Source organism: Pituophis catenifer, unplaced genomic scaffold, assembly GCF_029215685.1.
Source record: "Pituophis catenifer annectens isolate HBS135680 unplaced genomic scaffold, rPitCat1.0.hap2 SCAF_1, whole genome shotgun sequence".
NCBI lineage: Eukaryota > Metazoa > Chordata > Lepidosauria > Squamata > Colubridae > Pituophis > Pituophis catenifer.
In genome coordinates this window covers 333,512,223-333,531,751 of record NW_027256881.1, presented here as the reverse complement: position 1 = coordinate 333,531,751, position 19,529 = coordinate 333,512,223, and the positions used below count along the sequence as shown (strand labels likewise).

The following is a 19,529-nucleotide window of genomic DNA, read 5'->3' as shown; positions in this document are numbered from 1 at the left end:
GTTTGCAAATGTGAGTGCGCGTGCCTTCCGCATGCACCTGGCCTCAAAATTGTGCCTAAATAGAATGGTATAGAGCTGGGGCAGGTGGGCTGGCTCACCCGCGATTTCCGCTACTGATTGGTCTGAACCAGCTAAATAACACCTCTGCTTAGGATATGGCAGATATAAACCTAGGGGTTAAACCACGGATTTTCTCCCCCAAAAGGACTCTTAAGCTGGAATGCTTCTAAATTGGAATATTTCTAAAATGGAGGCCATCGGGGCCTCCTCTCCTCTCCTCAGCTGGTGGAATTTTGGCATCACAAGCCAAGAACGCACCACATTTGTGTCACAAGGAACATCCCACTCTTGGCTCAATTGGGTTCATTTTCTTTTCTTCTTAGAACCGGACACTCCCTTTATCGATTCGGATTCTGATCCAGAAGATGGCACAGATGCAGCCGTTGAAGGAATCCCACGGGCCAACTCAGGTCCAGGAGGCAGTGAGACCAGTGGTGAGGATGAGAGCCCCTCCGGTGAGGACGCCAGTGAGGAAGCGGTCCTGAGGGAGAGACCCAGTATGGAACAATCAGACCCTGAGGATACCTCACCCCTACATCACCTAGGCCCAGCAGAAGGTTGCTGGGAGGCAGAAGGAGATGCTGTCTTCAGAAGCGGAGGTGATGAGGAGAACAGCGACAGGAAGGTTGAAAGTCTTCTGGTGGACCTCAACACCAACCAGTCTAACAACTCACTTTTCTCACACTTGCTGATCAACTAAGAACATGTTTTCGACTTCCTGGCATAAAAGTGAAAACTATGTCAGTTGAAGGAAGCAGTGAGTCCTTTTAAGTGTAGAGACTGACAGTGAAGAGATGGATGACCTTCAACTGCCTTCCGAAAGTCATCCTCTGGAGGCCTTCTGGTTTACCAGGCTCCTTATTTGTAACAGCCTGCTTTTCATTCTTTGTAATACCAACGTGACATCTGGGGACTCCGTGTGAAAAGGCAGGGAGGAAACTATATGAGGCCCAGAGACATTGGAAAGGCTCTGCAACATCCAAACTTTCTTAAGACACTTTTCTCTAACCTAAATGCCCTTCTGAAATTTTGGATCTCACTTCCATCTTTCTTCCTGTATAGTCCTAACCAACCAAGATGGGGGGGGGGAGCAGTAGCTTGAGAAATGCTCTTTCAAAAGAAGAGCCACAGACAGAGACACTCCCTCCCATCTTTGAGGTTCCATCCCTTTCAGGAAACAATACCCCCATTGTGATCCTAGATCTTCAGATATGTTTGTTTAAACATTAGCAGATTATATTTGTTTCTAAGTAAAACCACTTCAGGGATACTATGGTATTTTTAAAATCAGGGTACAGACAAAACGCTGGATGAGCTTGACTGGATGAGTTTGGCTGGATTACTTGAAGGCTGAAATCCACTTGTGCAAATCCTACTGCGGTCTAAGGACCAGCATTGGGTTGTGGATGTGGATCGATCCTATCAGGGAATGAGGGGGGGGGAGGGGGACATATGCTTATTGCACAGCTGTATGAAAAGTGCCAGTAGAGCCAGCTGAAGGGGCTTTATGTGAGACCTTGCTTACCCACCACCTCATTTAGCGCTCAAAATTACAGTGTCACTGAAAAAAAAATACCTTTATGACCAGTCCTCACATTTACAACATCCACACACTCATGTCATTCAGGCACTTGGCAACTGGGGGGATGTTTTCAACCATGACAGTATCCCGCAGTCCTGTGGCTAACATTTGTGTGCTTCGCAACTTGACTTGCGACAAGCAGTCAATGCAGAAGAAGGCAATAAAATCAGAAGTCACAGTCACACGAGGTTTCAATTAATGACTGCAATGATTTGCTTAACAGCCATCGTGGAAGCCAGACCATCACGATCACATGATGTTTCATTTAGTGACAAGATGTTTAATGACAAGAGTTGCTGGTCCCAGTTGTGATCGCTAAGCAAAGGCTACGTGTACTCTCAAGTGGGATCTGCTGGAGAAATCCACCACACTGTTTAGTGCACCAGTATTCAGATTCTGAGAAGCCACTTGAGATCTATAGCAGAGACGCAAAGTATTTGTGAGGTAAATGTGCTTAAGACACCTAAACAGCTTTTAGAACCACTGTGGATGATTTGAGGGCATTTCACAATAAAGGCCTAGTGGAACTGCTACATTACCTTTAAAGGTCTGTTGTACATAACTGAATTATAGCATTCATTTAAAACAGTGTTTCCCAGTTTTGGCTATTGTAAGACCTGTGGACTTCAATTCCCAGAATTCCCCAGCCAGTAATGTGGAGGGATTCTGGTTGTCAATGGTGGCTGGGGAATTCTGGGAGTTGAAGTCCACAGGTCTTAAAATGGCTTAGGTGGCAACTTGATCTAAAGCAAAGGCATATCATATTTATCTGTGAAAAAGGAAACCATAGCAAGAAATCTTTTGCCTTCTGGAGAAGGCTGGAACGGTAGCACACAGCGAAGGAAGGCTTTTGGGTGTTTTCTTGAGATGTGGATGAGAAAAATGAGTGAATAAAGTTGAAGTGCAAGTCTTCACTGCTTGTATTTATATATAGGTATGTGTGAGTAAGCCTATTTTAATGAGATGCTTGTTTCCTTTTAAACTGCTCTATACACTTTTGTTTTTATAAGACTTGTATCAAAAAATAAACTATATTTGGGGAAGTGATATTTGCACCCAATAACTGTGTTTAGTGTTTCCTAGGTAACTCTTTGCATAAAAAAAAACTCAGAATAACAAGAGTTGGGGAAGGGACCTTGGAGGTCTTCTAGTCCAACCCTGCTCAGACAGGAGACCCTATACCACTTCAAACAAATGGTTGTCTGGTTTCTTCTTAACAGCCTCCAGTGATGGAACACTCACAAGTCATTCCACTGATTAATTGTTCTGTCAGGAAATTTCTCCTTAATTCTAGGTTGCTTCTCTCCTTGATTAGTTTTCATCCATTGCTTCTTGTTCTGCCTTCAGGTGCTTTGGAGAATAGGTTGACACCCTCTTCTTTGTGGCAGCCCCTGAGATATTGGAAGACACCTATCATGTCGCCTCTAATCCTTATTTTCACTAGACTGGACATACCCAATTATATATATATATAGTATATATATAAGGCATATGTGGGATCTTTCCTTATAATCCACAGTTTTTCAAACTAGGCAACTTTTAAGATGTCTTAAAGTGCCACATCTTAAAGTGCCAAGTTTGAAAAATGCTGTTTTAATCCTTTAGACTGCTGCTTTTCTAAACAGCGAGACTCGGCTCTTATGTCATGTTGAATCATGTTCTAAATCATGGTTGACAGCTGACTGAATTCACACAATGTAACAATATTGTAGTTTGACAAAGATCCAGAATCACTCCACAATCTATTTAAATGATAGTCTAAGCTACCACTTAATCGTGAATAAGAAACCAGACCCACAAATACAAACAAACCACAAGCCAGTCACATTTGACTAACACTATATATGAAGGATGAATCCTTCACCAATTTGATTATATATATATGAATGAATGAATCTGGGTTAGCGAATACTTCCTGGATTTTTTTTCGATACTTCTCATTAGAAAGAATTAAGAATCCAATGGCCTGATCAGGATTAAAGTCAGCGGACAAAAAGCCTCACCCAACTGCTTTCTTTTTATACTTTCAGAGGAAGAGAAATGGAGTGGCCATGATTGCCACAACTCTGTTTCAAGGCCACACCTTCCCTCACCCTCTACATTCAGAGGTTTAGCCAAGCTTAAAAGCCATCCATGATCCATCCCTTTAATCCATCCTCAGATGATATGCAAACTAGCACCGTGGTAACTAAGCCTAATATAAACCACAGATGCAATCCGGTTAAGGGATTCTGTAACTGGTTAAACCTATGGTCTAGCATAGATTCACTCATCACCCTATGTCTAACCATGCCCTGGCTTAGCATCTCCTCTGAATCAGATCAGTAGATAGGAAAATGAATTGGAGGTTGCTTCAGAGCTGCTCCCATCATAACTCACCTTGGCTCTCACTGCCTGAGACCAGACGCTCAACATTTGAGCAGCTTTTCAGACAGACTTAGTATACCTGGTTGTATCAATCTGGATTTTGACGATACAGATCATCTCAATTCCCATCCATAATTGGGACTGGCTACTTGGTCATTAAGTAAGGCAGTAGCTAAGAGACACCACTGTAAATCTGAATTACTATTCAGATTTACAGACCTGCAAAGATTCTAAATGCAAGGATGGATTGCAAAGTAATTTTTTCATCAGTTGTTAACTGTGAACAGTTGCTAAATGAAGCAATCGCTAAATGACGGCTATTTTTATCAGTAATTTATACTTAACCTCTTTTCTAGTCATGATTGCCTTACTATAGAAATATTAATATATCTAATAATTTAGCTGTTGCGCAACTGTCTACGCTCAAATCAGAGCTCATTTTTCAATTAAAACACTGCTGCTTTCAGACCTCTTACTGATGTGGTTGCCTAGCTACCCATCTTCTCCGACCACAAAACTGCACTGAAGAATTTTCCGTATTTTATTCAAGTTGAGCGCGCCTTTCTTTTTACGTACTTTTCAGAAAGCAATGGATCTCCTCCTTCAAAGCCACCTGATTTAAATAGAGATCACTCGGGGTTCCATACCCCTCCCCTCCCTGCTTTTGTCAGAGAAAAGAAGTCCTAGAGTGTTGTGGCCCACCAGCAGCCGGTGCAGCTAGTAGCTGATTCCGACAGCGAGGAGGCTGGTGTGGTGCTGCGCCAGCAGCCTGTGCAGCTGGCACTCCAGTCAGACAATGAGGAAGCTGGAGAAGATGTGGTGCCAGAGGCAGGGATTCAGCCAGGGCCTTCAGAACCTCCAGAAGCTCCCTTAAGTGAAGAGGATGAAGAGGAGCCTCTTCTTGATGCACGGGCGCGCAGAGCTGCCAAAAGGCAGGAGTGGCTCCTCAGGAGGAGGTCTCCTCGAGAGTAAGGCTTGGGGCTAATTGGCCACTCCCTTAGCCTATTTAAGGAGGAACGCCACTGAAGCAATTTGCAGGGGACAACTCGTCTTGCTTATCTTATCAGCTTCCTGCAAATTGCTTCTGGGCATTCTGCCAACCACAGTAAGCTTTCAGTATTATTCTTTGAATTCTTGGCGGCTGTTAATGCAGTTAATTAACAGCCGTTGTTGTAAAAAACTGGTTTATTTAGTAAACTAAAGTTTGAACGGACTTTGTGTGTGTTGCGTTCTTTGGGATCCGTAGCTGGGGCAGAATATAGAGAGGATCAATTCTTACAGACAGGCAAGCTGCAACCCTCTAAAATTAATGTTTGGTTGGGTTCATTACTCGGCACCTTAACAATAACATTGGTTGTTGCTGAACTCCAATATCACAGCCACAGGTAGGAGGACCATACTAGATAGATTGAGGGGAACTACACCCCAACAAATATGAATAAGCAGAGATTTCCATTTTGGTCATGTGATGCGACACCCAGAAAAATACGGCATCCTTCACTTAATTCTCCAAGGAAAGATTGAAGGCAAACAAGGTCAAGGCAGAAGAAGAACATCATGGCTTCAAAACCTTAGGGACTGGTTGGACAAAACTCAGCAGCACTTTTTCATATGGCTGTTGACAAAAATAGGATTGCCAACATAATCGCCAACATCCGATGACAGATATGGCACAAGAAGAAGAAGAGATTTCCAATTCATTTTAAGGCAACAAGAAAAAAAAGAGAGAGAGAGAAATAAAACACACTCTGTTTTATTGAAATAAAAAATTCTGGGTCACTGAGCAAACTCTGAACCTTAGCAATAACTCAGCGATAGTTAACAGAACAGGGAAGGCAGCAGCAGGGACCTTCTGAAGAATCCAGATTATTTTTCCAGGGTTTATACAAGTCCATTTTTCAAGACAAAAGTGACTGGTTCATAATTACAGGTGACTCCCAGAACCTTCTTTTGCATTCCCAGGAGATTAGCGGCCTATGCTCCCATTTTAATCCTTAGAACCTCTACTCTCCCCCCCACAAAAGGCCACCGAAAGGCACATCCAATGGAGCCCCTCTGTCCTCCAAACCCCTCCTTACCCTGTTATCTACAGAAGGAATAAGGAAGCCCTCACATTTGAAGCTTTCTAAAGCATCCTTCTTCCGGACTTGGCAAATAAAAACTGTTGCTGCCTTAAATATTTACCCCAAACTAACTCAAATTCCAGAAAAGTGGTATAAACAAATAATACATCCAGTTTATACAAGCAAGATGAAGTCCAGTTTGGAAAATCAATGCAGCATTTCCTGTGCTGCTGATGACTCCTTTCTTCTTCATGACCGATTGGTTGGATGGAAAGGACTAGAAGCTTGAAGTTCAAAGTCTCAAGTTGGTACGTTTCTTCACATTCTTGTAAACTCTCGTATTTCCTTATGCTCAAGACGGTTAAGCAAGCAGATCGGCATCTGCAGAGTAAAGTAAAAAGAGCTTCAGACATTGCTATAGGATAAGAGAAGCAGCGTTAGTGTCTAATTTGAATTCTGTACGTCAGATTCCAAGTAATGCATCCATCACAAATTGAACTCCGAGGCATTCCTTTCTCTCAAAGAACAAATTTATTTAGATACACCATCTTGGCGCTAACTGGTGAAAAGCCAGTATTGAAATTCCCGGGCTTTTCACCCCAATATAAGTTTCAGTTTCTCAAGTTCCCAAAAACAAACTGTCACACTGTCCAACCAAGATGGGAGCTGGTTGCTTGGCGACTTCTCTCCTTCTCCTCCTCCTCCGGTCAACCAGGCGTTGGAATGTGGTTGACTCATCTGCTAGGAATGATGTTTTGACTGAAGGCTCCACCCGCCTTCAGCTTCAAACTGTGTCAAACTGAATTCATGGCAGAATATCCAATGATACAAACAATCCCACACCCCAATCAAATTCAGGCTTGACACTGTATTCATGTCACAATTACCGTATTTTTTGGAGTATAAGATGCACTTATACAGAGGGTGAAAATTTGGGTGCGTCTTATACACGAATGTAGCCCCGCCCACCCGCTGGCCCCCACCCTTCAGTCTCCGCGCGTCCTCTCAAATGGAGCTTTTGGAGGCTGCAAATGCAGTCTCTCAAACAGCCTCCAAAAGGTCCGTTTGAGAGGCTGCCTTTGCAAAGAAGCTCCTTTGCAAACGGAGCTTTTGGAGCTTGCAAACTCATCCTCTCAAACAAGCAGATTCCCCCCCACCTTATTTTCCTCCCCAAAAAATAAGGTGCGCCTTATACTCCGGAGCGTCTTATACTCCAAAAAATACGGTAGCTGATTAACTGCAATACCAATTAAGACATCACAGATATGCTTGCCCTTTCTACACCAGCATTCCTCAAGCTGATATCCTCCAAGTTAAATAAAATTTCCATTGTTCGTGCCTGGAGTGGCTGCTGGATAATGGAGTTATAGCTCAACGCATCTAGACTCAGCAGACTGGGGAACTCCGATTCACACAACAGTCTGTTACATTTCTAGTCTGGCTTTGGGTACAAATATTATTGGTCAGCAAATAATAAAAACTATATAGATTCTTCTGCCAATTCTGTATACTCACTTCATCCCATCCCATGTTCTTCAAAACTTAGCTACAGTTCTTATCACATCCATAGGCAGGATGGTTATAGCACAGGGAGCCCCTGATTTACAACGGTTCATTTAATGAACATTTGAAGATATAAACACACTGAAAAAAGTGACTTGTGACTGGATTTCACACTTACAATCATCGCAGCATCCCCATGGTGACCAAGATTCAGACGCCTGACAAATGGCATGTATTTATGACAGTTGCACTGTCCCGGGGTCATGTGATCACCATTGGCAACCTTCCCAGCCAGCTTTCCACAAGGAGAGAAGCTGGATTCAATTAACAACTGCATGATTCATTTAACTGAAGTGGTTCACTTAACAACGGTGGCAAAACGGTCGTAAAATGGGGTGCAACTCCCTTAACAACCGTCTCGCTTAGCCAGACAGAAATTTTGGGCTCCGCCGTTATCCTAATTTGAGGACTGCCTATATTCGGTTGTGAGATTCTGCGAGTGATTTTCCTTTTTTTTTTAAGCCAACTTTTAATCCTAACGAAGAGACAGAAAACCCAATGAGAACATTAAGAATGTAAGTAGTGTCCTACTGCAGGGGTCTCCAACCTTGGCAATTTTAAGGCTGTCGGACTTCAACTAAGCGCTCCATGGCTTAGGGCCGGGGTACTTACAAGACCGCCTTCTGCCACCAATAGCCTCCCACCGGCCAGTACGCTCGCACAGAGTGGGCCTCCTCAGGGTGCCGTCCGCCAGACAATGTCGGCTGACGACCCCCAGGGGGAGAGCCTTCTCTGTGGCGGCGCCCACCCTCTGGAACAACCTCCCCCCAGAGATACGTACAATAACAGACCTCCGGATTTTTTGTCGAGCCCTGAAAACCCATTTATTTCAACTAGCGGGGCTGGCCTGAGTTAATTTTAAATTGATTTCAAATTGGGTTATTTTAATTTTCGGCCAATAATATTTAATTATTTTAAATTGTTTTTAAATTTTGTATGTATTGTTTTTTTTACTCTGGCTGTTCACCGCCCTGAGTCCTATTCTGGAGAAGGGCGGTATAGAAATTTAAATAATAATAATAATAATAATAATAATAATAATAATAATAATAATAATAATAATAATAATAACTACTGCAAAGCTGGCTGGGGAATTCTGGGAGTTGAAGTCCGCCAGGCTTAAAGTTGCCAAGGTTGGAGACCCCTGTCCTACTGGATCAGACTCTGGCCCATCTAATCTGGTGGTTTGTTTTCACAGTGGCCCACTGATGCCCAAAGAAGCCTCCCAGTAGATGGCCTTTAGAGGAGTTTCACTGCCATCAGTAGTTACTGATCCCCAGGACTACTGTGAATTGGTCCCACCCTTTATTGAAGCCAACCAATCTAGTAGCCAGCTTCGTATTTCATGGCAAGGAATTTCAAAGTTAAATGAGGTGTTGTGTAAAAAAAAAACACCAAAAATCCTTTTATCTATCCTGATTCGTTCAGATTCTTTCTTCTGGCTTTAGTATTGGGAAAGAGAGAATTCTTTCTTTTTGTTCATTTTATCCATGCCATATCATGAGTTTTGTACCCTTCAATCATGGCACAGGTTAAGCATCTTATGGTTGAGAAGAATCTAGACTCCTCTAGTCTTTTTCCTCTGATTATCGGCTATGTTGATGAGGATTTGATGGGAGTTTTAATCCCGCAACAGCTGATCTCTTGATTTGCACATTTCTTCTCCTCTCCCCACCTAGGCCCTGCTCCAGAGTGAAAAAATCAACCACCATGGACTGTCTTTATCAGCACTGCCCATCAGAATAAATAACAAAGATACATAAAATCTCAACCTTCCAATTCCTGCTCCTGTTATAACCTTTGCATTCTTTGGTCCACACAAATCTGACAAAGCAGAAGGAAGCATGAAAGAGGAAGGAATGTCCATTTGAACAACCTTTAAGATAATGAAACACTTCATAGTACCTTTATATGACACTTCTTGGCTACTGTACCAGCCTGTAAGTGATATAACGCCCGGCTGTTTCACTAGGCCGAATGATCTTCACCACCTGAAGAAACCATGCGGACAATAGAGAAAGAAAATTATTCAGATTATTTTTCAGAAACGGTTATACAATGAATCCCTGTAAAATGGCTGATGGACAGCCAACGTTTCAGGGTTTCATCATGCAATCTGCTATACAGATCAAACCAAGTTCACCCTTCACCCAACCTGATCCTTCCGAATATCCTGGATTTGGCAACTTTGGGCCTGCCACTCTCTACCCAACGTACCTCACAGGGTTGTTGTTGTGGTGGGGAAAATAGGAAGAGGAAGGAGTATGTAAGCAGGGTGGATTTGATTTAAATCGAGGTGATTTAAATCACAATTTAAATCACGATTTAAATCACTAGTAAAAAGGCTTGATTTAAATCAACTCGATTTAAATCATAATTTTTAAAGAGCAACTGTCATCTCTGCTACTCCTTTGACCCACTGTTGACTCACCGATCGTCCCAGTGTTGCAGAATATACAGCCTCGTGCTACATAACTAAGCTCCATTTCATGCTGAAGAAACTAAATTATCTATGTATCTTAAATAGAAAACTATCTTACGATAGATTTTTATCCCAAAAGTTTTTTATTAAAATAAATTCAATAAAAATAAAAAAAATCCGATTTAAATTAAAAAAATCCGATTTAAATCAAAAAAATCTTATTTTTTTTATTTTTTTTAAAAAAAATCATTGATTTTTATCCACCCTGTATGTAAGTAATGTTTGCCAGCTATGGATTTAGAGGAGCATTCAGAAAAAAACCCCTGATCTAACAAAAGCCCAAGTGAACTGTGCTAAAGTCCATTTAATCTTAAGTAGATCCCGCTGAACAATACAAAAGCCAAAAAAAACCTCCTTTTTTTTTACTCTTTCACCATCAGGCTTCCTGAGCTTCTATTTAGATATCAGAACTTATTGCTACTTATAACCTCCATTTATTTATCACATATTTATCAAATCTATTGGGAAATGACATATTCTCCACCTCCCTTTCTCCTGCTCCTTACCTGGCCTCTTTTAATTCCAAAATAGCGAGCTACAGGATCTCCAGCTTGTATTCTTGGAAGCTGATTCTCCCGTAGTTTACTGACAGCAGCAGTTAAAGGAAAATTTTCAAAACATATAAAAAAATAAACATATTTTATTTTTTAAAATAAAAATTTAAAAAGGACCTTTTTAAATTTACTATACCGGGATCACAGTATATTTTGGTTACTTTCACACAACTTGCTTAGTTTAAGCTAAATAAAGTTTGTAATTTGTGGTTTGGGGGAACGTGGAAATCCAGGGCCTGTCTTAGCATCATGAGTGAAGCAAAGCTTCACTTTAAGCAATGTGACTAATTTGCCCTTGATATATTGTGTGAAATGCATTTTGTAAACCCAGATTTACAATCTGAACCATGAAAAGTAATGCACATCAATGGAGCTGTTTTCAGACAATAGAATGCATGCTTACTCATACATTGGGTTTACTCGTCAATCTGTTATGCTTCTAGTTTCTAGTTTTATAGGCCCTATCCAAACCCAAAGTCAAGAAGATAAGATTATCATTTTAACCCCATATTCATGTTAAAAATCCTAGACATATTTTCCTCTTAACACAGGATAATGCTAGAAAGTTCAACCCCTGAACTGATATCTGAAAGACAACAGCAACCTAACTCAGAACAAGCAGAAAACTGAGGAAGATACTCAAAAACAGTAAGTTACAAAGGCAAAAAGATACTATCTGGCCAGTAATTCTGTCACCTCTTCTTTGGTCATTACAACATGTTCTGGAACCAGCTGTAGTGGCAAAAGGGAAGAAAAGGATGAAAACACAATATAGAAATAGCTAGATTTCTGCTATGCACAGAAAAACTCTTCCACAGAAACAGCTTCTGTCAAGTGAATGATAACGGAGCTTATATTGTTCCTCTCAATGCACTCCTCATAGGCCCAACCAATGTCCCCCACACAACACCCCCCTCCCCTTTTCCTTCCTCACCTCATGCTCAGTGATGTTGATCAGCAGCTCCTGTTGAAGGAATTGCTCAAGGATGTACTTGGGAGCCATGTCTACTAGAGACTAAAACAGAGAAAGAGAAAAGAGACATTGAGGCAGCAGATAGGGTTGTAAATTAAGAAAGGGACTTCAATATTTAGGAAGAGACTTGGTGGGAAAAGGGGAGAGAGAGAAAGAGACTGCAATCCCTCTTACTGGTATCTTAAAGCCCAAACTCAAACTTTAATTTTAGGTTGCTTCTCTTCTTAGTTAGTTTCCATTCATTGTTTCTTTTCGTGCCTTCTGGTGCTTTGGAAAATAGGCTGACTCCTTCTTCCTTGTGGCAGCCCTTCAAGTATTAGACTGAGATCATGTCACCTCTGGTCCTTCTTTCCACTAGATTAGGTATACCCAGTTCCTGCAATCGTTCTTTGTATGGTTTAGCTTCTAGGCCCCTAATCATCTTTGTTGCTCTTCTCTGCACTCTTTCCAGAGTCTCAACATCTTTTATTATATTGTGATGATCAAATACAGGTGTTAGGAATAAGACTATTACCTAACTTGTTGGGTTGGCAATATATAACCATCAATGTATGTTTGCAGTGTATTGCAATTGTATTGTATAGCTTTAAGACTGCTGTATTGCATCATACTGTGTCCTGATTGGTTAGCTGTGTTGCCAATGTCCTTAAGAGGGAGCTAGAAACATGGCTTGTTCTCTCTGCTGTTCTTGCTCTCTGATATCTCTGTATGCTACTGTTTGCAAATCCAGAAGAACTGTTTATTGTGAATGACTACGACGACTGGTAAGAAGACTTTGTTATTGGATTATCCCTGGACTGTCGTTTTGCTATCTCCTGCTTTATATGTGTATGACCTGGACTATTCATTGGACTGTGCCTTACTATTTCCTTAAAGTAAACACAACTCAGTGTATCTGTGTGTTGACTGTGCTTATTCGTATCTACTCTCAATCGCTTTCATGTGCACACCCATGCTATTCAAGGGTTACTCTGCGAATTCCTTAACCACAGGTAGTCCTCAATTTACGACCACAACTGAGCCCAAAATGTATGCTGCTAAGTGAGAAATTTTTAAAGTGAGTTTTGCCCCGTTATACGACGTTTCTTGCCACTCTTGTTAAGCGAATCACTGCAGTTGTTAAATTAGTAACACAGTTGTTAAGTGAACCTGGTTTCCCCATGGATTTTGCTTGTCAGAAGGTTAGAAAAGGGGATCACATGACCAGGGACACTGCACCCATCATGAGAGTCAGTTCTCAAGCATTTGAATTTTGATCACGTGACCACAGAGATGCTGCAAACAGTTGTAAATGTGAAAAACAGTCATAAGTCACTTTTTTCATTGCTGTTGTAACTTTGAATTGTCACCAAGCGAACTGTTTTAAGTCGGGGATCACTTGTACTGGATGCAGTATTCCAAGTGTGGTCTTACTAAGGCTTTTTAAAGCAGTATTAATACTTTATGTGATCTTGAGTCTATTCCTCTATTCATGCAGCCTAGAATTGTATTGGGTTTTTTGGCTGCTGCCACACATTGTTGGCTCATATTTAAGTGACTGTCCACTAGGATAATCCTAAACTACTTCGGATGAGCTGTTCAGTGATATGGTGGCATCCATAAAGCTGAGAAATGCATGCAAATATTAACATTAAGATGGTGGGGAAAGAGACTTCTATGACCAATACTCTTGAGAACTTTCTAATTTGAATGACGTTCTCTATTAAAGACAATGCCTTGGGATATAGCCCTCCCCCAAGAAGAGATCATTGTTCCCTGAAAATTACAGGTCAGGATCCCTTACCCAGCAATGAGATGATATCAACATTCCTTCTGCCCATTTAAACTCAAGGTACCTGTTTGGCAGATGGGGTCATGCCTTGCTGCACCACAATCAGGGCCCTGGTAATATTTTCCTCTTGCATTCGCTGGCAGTACATCTTGATGGTCTTAATCCCAACTTTTGGTTCCTCTGAAAAGAGATTTTTGTTTGTTTGTAAGTGGAGAATCTCATGAAATAGAATACTTTGTTCATTAGGCCTGACATCTGCTTCAGGATTAGAATTCAAGCTCCCCTTTAATAATAAATGAATTGAAAGGTTTAATAGTAAAGCAGGAAGCTTGCAACTCCCATTGTTTCAAACAAACATAATTTCAGCGGCTGGAATTTCCACCAAATAAAATTTCCAATAGCACGATAGTTGTTTCATTGCGAATTAAGTATTCGTTAAATTGTCTAATGAAATACCATTTATTTTTATGTTCTTCAAAAGCTGATTTAGTTGAGAAAGTAGTACAGCTGCGGAAGATGAAAGTTATAAGTATCAAACCTCATATCATTCTTATAAATATGCGAACATTTATCCATTATATAGTTTTCTTTAGAAAAGGAAATTTTCTAAAAAAATTCTAACTACTCTTAATAGTATAAAATTTTTGCTTGATCATTAATTTTTTAAAAAGATATGCCATCAGCTTCAGGAATAAATGTACTCCATTTATAAAACAGTTGTTACCATCAAAATAATTTTACTACACACTAAAAAGTGTAGGTTTTTTTGCTATAAGTGTACTGGTCAAACTGTTATTTGTGTCTTGCTAACAAATGACATTACAATAAATAAAAAGTTAATGTGCCAATTTCACTGTTTCATCCACTCTGTATTTAAAAACAGGGAAAACAACAGATGTCACATTTACTCCACTCAACTGACATAATATAACTAAAAATACAACAATAAAAAGCCAGATATATTTCCTTAAGATACACAGATGGTAAAAGTCAGCTAGCAGAAAGAACTGATGAAGAGGGATGGGAAAATTCATTCCAGATCTTCAAAGAGAAGATTGGCTTTTAGGAATTTAAAACTGCAAGACATGAAAGAAGAAACAAACAAAAACTGAATAAAAATGTCACTGAATTAATTCAAGAAAAGAAAGCAGAATGAATGAAGATGCAATCAAATTCCAGGTTCCTGGAAGTAATAACCAAATCTATTTTAGTAAAATCACCTGGGAAAAAGACAAACATCTGATCCGTAGGATCATCGTTGTGGGCCACCAACACCGTGAGATCAGTACGCCGAGGTCGCCCTTCACTCGGCTTATCACCAAACTGGGCTTTGAACTCTTCCAGAGTCTGATCCAATTCATCCTGTGTTACCAAGTAGCCTCGATCGTGGCACAGCTGATTTAAGGACCAAAAAAAAGTGCATTTAAATATTAATATAATACTATGCTGAAGAATGCAAGTAACTATAGTAGCAAAATACAGGTAGTCCTCGACTTACAACCATAATTGAGCCCAAAATTTCTGTTGTTAATTAAAACATTTATTAAGTGAGCTTTGCACCATTTTACAACCTTTCTTGCCTCAGTTGTTAAGTGAATCACTGCAGTTGATAAGTTAGTGAATCACCCAGTGAAGTGAATCGACTTCCCCATTGACCTTGCTTGTCAGAAGGTCTCAAAAGGCGATCACATGACCTTGGGACACAGCAACGGTCATAAATATGAACCAGTTGCCAAACATCTGAATTTTGATCACATGATCATGGGGGATGCTGCAAGGGTCATAACTGTGAAAAATGGTCATAAGTCACTTTTTTCAGTGCCGTTGTAACTTTGAACGGTCACTAAATGAACAGTTGTAAGTCAAGAACTACCTGTAGTGAACCATTCATTTAAGAATCTATACAAAGATGTTCTAAGGCAACTGTTGACAATAAAGCCACCTCAAATAGTGGACTGACTTTGCCAGCAATCTAAATATGTCAGCTATGAGCCCCACTCCTCACTATTTCTTCTATGCTCCCCTTTTTATACATTCTCATTCAAACAAGGTAATATATAGTCTCTCTGGAGTCATAAATCCTGGTAAATACTATATAAAGGTAAAGGTTCCCCTCGCACATATGTGCTAGTCATTCCCGAATCTAGGGGGCGGTGCTCATCTCTGTTTCAAAGTCAAAGAGCCAGCGCAGTCCGAAGACGTCTCCGTGATCATGTGGCCAGCATGACTAAATGCCAAATGCGCATGGAACACTGTTACCTTCCCACCAAAAGTGGTCCCTATTTTTCTACTTGCATTTTTTACGTGCTTTCGAACTGCTAGGTTGGCAGAAGCTGGGACAAGGAACAGGAGCTCACCCCCTTACGCGGCACTAGGGATACGAACCGCTGAACTGCCGACCTTTCGATCGACAAGCTCAGCGTCTTAGCCACTGAGCCACTGCGTCCCTAAATACTATATATGGAATACTAAATATTAAATACTATACATGGAAGCATTAACGTCGTTTTCTTGGCAACAGTATGGAAATGGTTTGCTTTCATCTAGATTGCTTTTCATTCTTCTAATCTAGCCTACAACTCTAGGATTATTTAATAGTCTTTGATCTGATTTTAGTTCTCCGAGATCTTCCAAAGTGGGTGCTACTGCTAGGTCACTCACTTTTCCAATAGCCAGACAGATTTGTGACCTGTCCCATCCCAAACTTTATCATTTTATTATAAAGTTACCATCCTTTCTTTTTTTTAACTAATACGGTAATTCTGTAGCTTTGGTGAAAGCGCAATATATTTTTAATTGCAAACAAGCCGGAACAATGACCTATTTTAAAATAATCCAAATAAAACAAATGATCTAAATATTTTGTATATGATTTGGAAACACCGAACCCAACTAAGAGAAAGAACGGACATTTTCTCCCTCCATAATAAAGGTCTCCAACCTTGGCAACTTTAAGCCTGGCGGACTGCAACTCCCAGAATTCCCCAGCCAGCAAAGCTGGCTGGGGAATTCTGGGAGTTGAAGTCCGCCAGGCTTAAAGTTGCCAAGGTTGGAGACCTCTGCTCCATAACGTTCAGGTCAGAATGGCAAACCCTGTCCTACCCCCATTCCAGGGCCCGTCCTTTTTCCTCCTTCTCCTGACCTGCATGATTGTTTTCCGGATTTTCCATAATCGATAAGTCTCTTCTTCGTCGTCCATGACGCTCCCTGAAAAAACACCCGCCGCGCGGATATGCAAAGAAAACCCACCGGATGGCTCCGGGAGATGACGTATTAGGCACGCGTCTTGTGGGCAGTACTACGCATGCGCGAAGAGAGCGAGGCGTTGGAAGGAGATTGCGCACGGGTAGGGAGACGAGAAGCGGGAGAAGAATCTTAAAGGCACGAGGTCATAAAAAAAATTGCCTTCCTCCGGCTCTTTCACCGTGATACTGCGCACGCGCAAGAGCTAAAGTAGGGCGGAAAAAGGGACGTTTAGGACCTCGGTTTGCGCGAAGCGCAAGCGCAGTATATGACTACATGGCGCTGAGTCTGCCTTTCTCTTTCTGACTTTGTTATCACAACAGAGTTGATGGAAGGAAGTTAGGCTGACCAAAAAGTAACAAACCTGCGGAGTAACGAAACTCTTAATCAGGATCGACTTCATTTGCATCATGTTTAGGTTCTAGCTTTGCTGAATTGCAATGAAAAAGATTGCCAGAAAGTTAAATGTGTTAAGTTTTTTTCTTATCCCCCCATTGGAAAAGTTTACCAAATTGTTTATTTATTTATTTATTTATTTATTTATTTATATATATATATATATATATATATATATATATATATATATATATATATATATATATATATATATATATATATATATATATATATATTTGTATACCGCCCTACTCCCGAAGGACTCAGGGCGGTGAACAGCCATAATAAATACAAATACATAAAGAAGTTAAAAACTATTAAAAAACAGATTAAGTAATTTGGCTCAAAGATTAAAACATCCAGATTTATCTAAAAAGGTATAGGTCACGGGGTGGAGCAATACCTAAATGTGGGCGGAAGGGGAGACGGCCAAATGTGGTTCTGTGCTGATGTCCCAGACAGCAGAATTTCTGCCTGGGTATTGTGGAAATTGGCCCAGGAGATTTGGGTTGGCAGCCATGCACCTGAGAAGGATTTAGGACAGGTGGAGGGTGAGGTATGACATCATCAGCCTCATAATATTGCTATGTCCGCCATGGCCTTTTTTCAACATACAATGTTGCTCCATGCCCCGAAGAGTAAAGTTTGCAAGATGACAGCATAATGCTACTTTCATCATTCTGACTAAAGCAATCAGCTCCTGCGGACGCCACTGATTTAGGAGAACAGCGACCATCAACCACAAGGGGTGTGATGCAGCAGCTAAACAGGCCATGGTTAGGGTTAGGGTTAGGGTTAGGGTTAGTCAGCTGTGTTTACAAACATACGTGCCATAGATCACAGGAGATAATAATAGCCCTAAGCATGGGTGAGACTCTACAATATTTGGTTATTATTGTCAAAGCTATGGTTTTCCCAGTAGTTATGTATGGCTGTGAGAGTTGGACCATAAGGAAGGGTGAGCACCAAAGAACTGATGCTTTCAAATTGTGCTGGAGAAGACACTTGAGAGTCCCTTGAATTGCAAGGAGATAAAGTCGGTCCATCCTAAAGGAATCCTGACATCTTTGGAAGGACAGATATGAAGCTGAAGCTCAAATACCAAATGAGAAGAGAGGACTAATTGAAAAAGACCCTGATGCTGGAAAAGATTGAAGGCAAAAGGAGAAGGGGATGGCAGCGGATGAGATGGTTAGATAGTGTCATCAAAATGAACATGAATTTGGGCAAAATCTGGGAGACGGAGGAGAACAGGAGAGCTTGGTATGCTGTGATCCATTGGATTGCAAAGAGTCAGACATAATTTAGTGACTCAGCAATAACAACATGTTCACCCCACTTTAAAAGAAGGGTATGGAGAAGCTGGAGTAGGTTTCTAAGATTGCTGCTAGGATAAGAGGTCTGAAAATTAAACCATTCAAAGTTGCTGGAGATGTTTAGCTTGCAACAGACAAAAAGGGGAGATATGACCGCTACCTGCAAAAGATAAGAGAAGGTGATGCTGTTTTCTGTTAAAATCAAGAGCAGGAAATCAAGAGATTGAAATTAAAAGAAAAGCTCAGTTGAACAACATGAGGGATTTCCTGGCCTGACAAACAGTTAAGCCAGTCTTTCTCAAATTCGGCAGCTTTATGTCGGCTGACGACACCCAGGGGGAGGGCCTTCTCTGTGGGAGCCCCAGCCCTGTGGAATGAACTGCCCCCGGAAATACGTAAGATCTCCGACCTCCGGGTGTTTCGCTGCGCACTGAAGACCCTGTTGTTCCGCCAGGCTGGGCTATCATAATAATTTTAAATTGGGGTATTTTAAATTTCTGGGGTTTTAAATTGAGCCAAATCTATTTAATCATTTTAATTTTTTAACTGCTGTTTTGTCTTGTGTTTTTAAATAGGCTGTACACCGCCCTGAGTCCTTCGGGAGAGAAGGTATAGAAATATACCGGTATAGAAATAAAATAATAATAATAATAATAATAATTATTATTATTATTATTATTATTATTATTATTATTATTATTATTATTATTATTATTATTATTTAAGATGGATGGACTTCAACTCCCAGAATCTCCTAGCCAGCGACTGTTAAGAAGTGGCAGCCTTGGGACAGTGCTGGATTCAGGGCCGGATTTAGATGAAAAGAGGTCCTAGGCTATTCCACTTATGAGACCCTTTCACCTATAGTGAAAGTGTAATTTTAATTTTGCTAACAATTTGAATGTGGGCCCCTCTTGATCTTGAGGCCCTAGGCTGAAGCCTAGTTAGCCTATAGGAAAATCCGGCCCTAGCTGGATTCCCCCTCATTGAGGGCTAAATGGTTTCTTAAACTTGCTTCTCTCACAATCTCCTCAGACTTTAAAAAGTTACGAAGGACCCCCCAAATAACTTTTGCTTGTATGAGTCACATTTGTCATTATTTACTGTATTAGAAATGAAAATTGATGAATTTGAAGATACAACACTTTCTCACAATTGA

The 19,529-nt window shown here is 40.8% G+C and overlaps 2 protein-coding genes across 2 annotated transcripts in view; one reads left to right on the top strand and one right to left on the bottom strand.

Annotated features, from left to right (window-relative positions):
- ARHGAP45 (Rho GTPase activating protein 45) overlaps positions 1-2,689 on the top strand; it is a 76,169-nt gene extending 73,480 nt beyond the window's left edge. Inside the window, exon 25 of the mRNA XM_070943648.1 lies at positions 384-2,689. Within this exon, the coding sequence (XP_070799749.1) occupies positions 384-760 (377 nt within the window). The 3' untranslated portion in view covers positions 761-2,689. The remainder of the gene's footprint in view (positions 1-383) is intronic.
- Positions 2,690-5,746: 3,057 nt separating this feature from the next.
- Positions 5,747-16,674, bottom strand: POLR2E (RNA polymerase II, I and III subunit E). Its single transcript, XM_070931775.1, has 8 exons — positions 16,558-16,674; positions 14,636-14,810; positions 13,480-13,595; positions 11,606-11,686; positions 11,345-11,403; positions 10,624-10,702; positions 9,541-9,626; positions 5,747-6,453 (listed from the first exon to the last, which is right to left on the bottom strand). The coding sequence occupies exons 1-7, from the start codon at positions 16,612-16,614 to the stop codon at positions 9,561-9,563; spliced, it is 633 nt and encodes a 210-aa protein (XP_070787876.1). The 5' UTR covers positions 16,615-16,674; the 3' UTR covers positions 5,747-6,453; positions 9,541-9,560.
- Positions 16,675-19,529: the final 2,855 nt, after the last annotated feature.

Coding starts and splice junctions, on each gene's coding strand:
- POLR2E (XM_070931775.1), bottom strand. CDS start 16,614: ATGGACGACGAAGAAGAGACTTATCGATTATGGAAAATCCGGAAAACA. Junction 11,687..13,479: donor TGACCCCATCTGCCAAACAG/GTACCTTGAGTT, acceptor TCTCTGTTTTAG/TCTCTAGTAGACATGGCTCC. Junction 10,703..11,344: donor ACAGAATTACTGGCCAGATA/GTATCTTTTTGC, acceptor TGCTGCTGTCAG/TAAACTACGGGAGAATCAGC.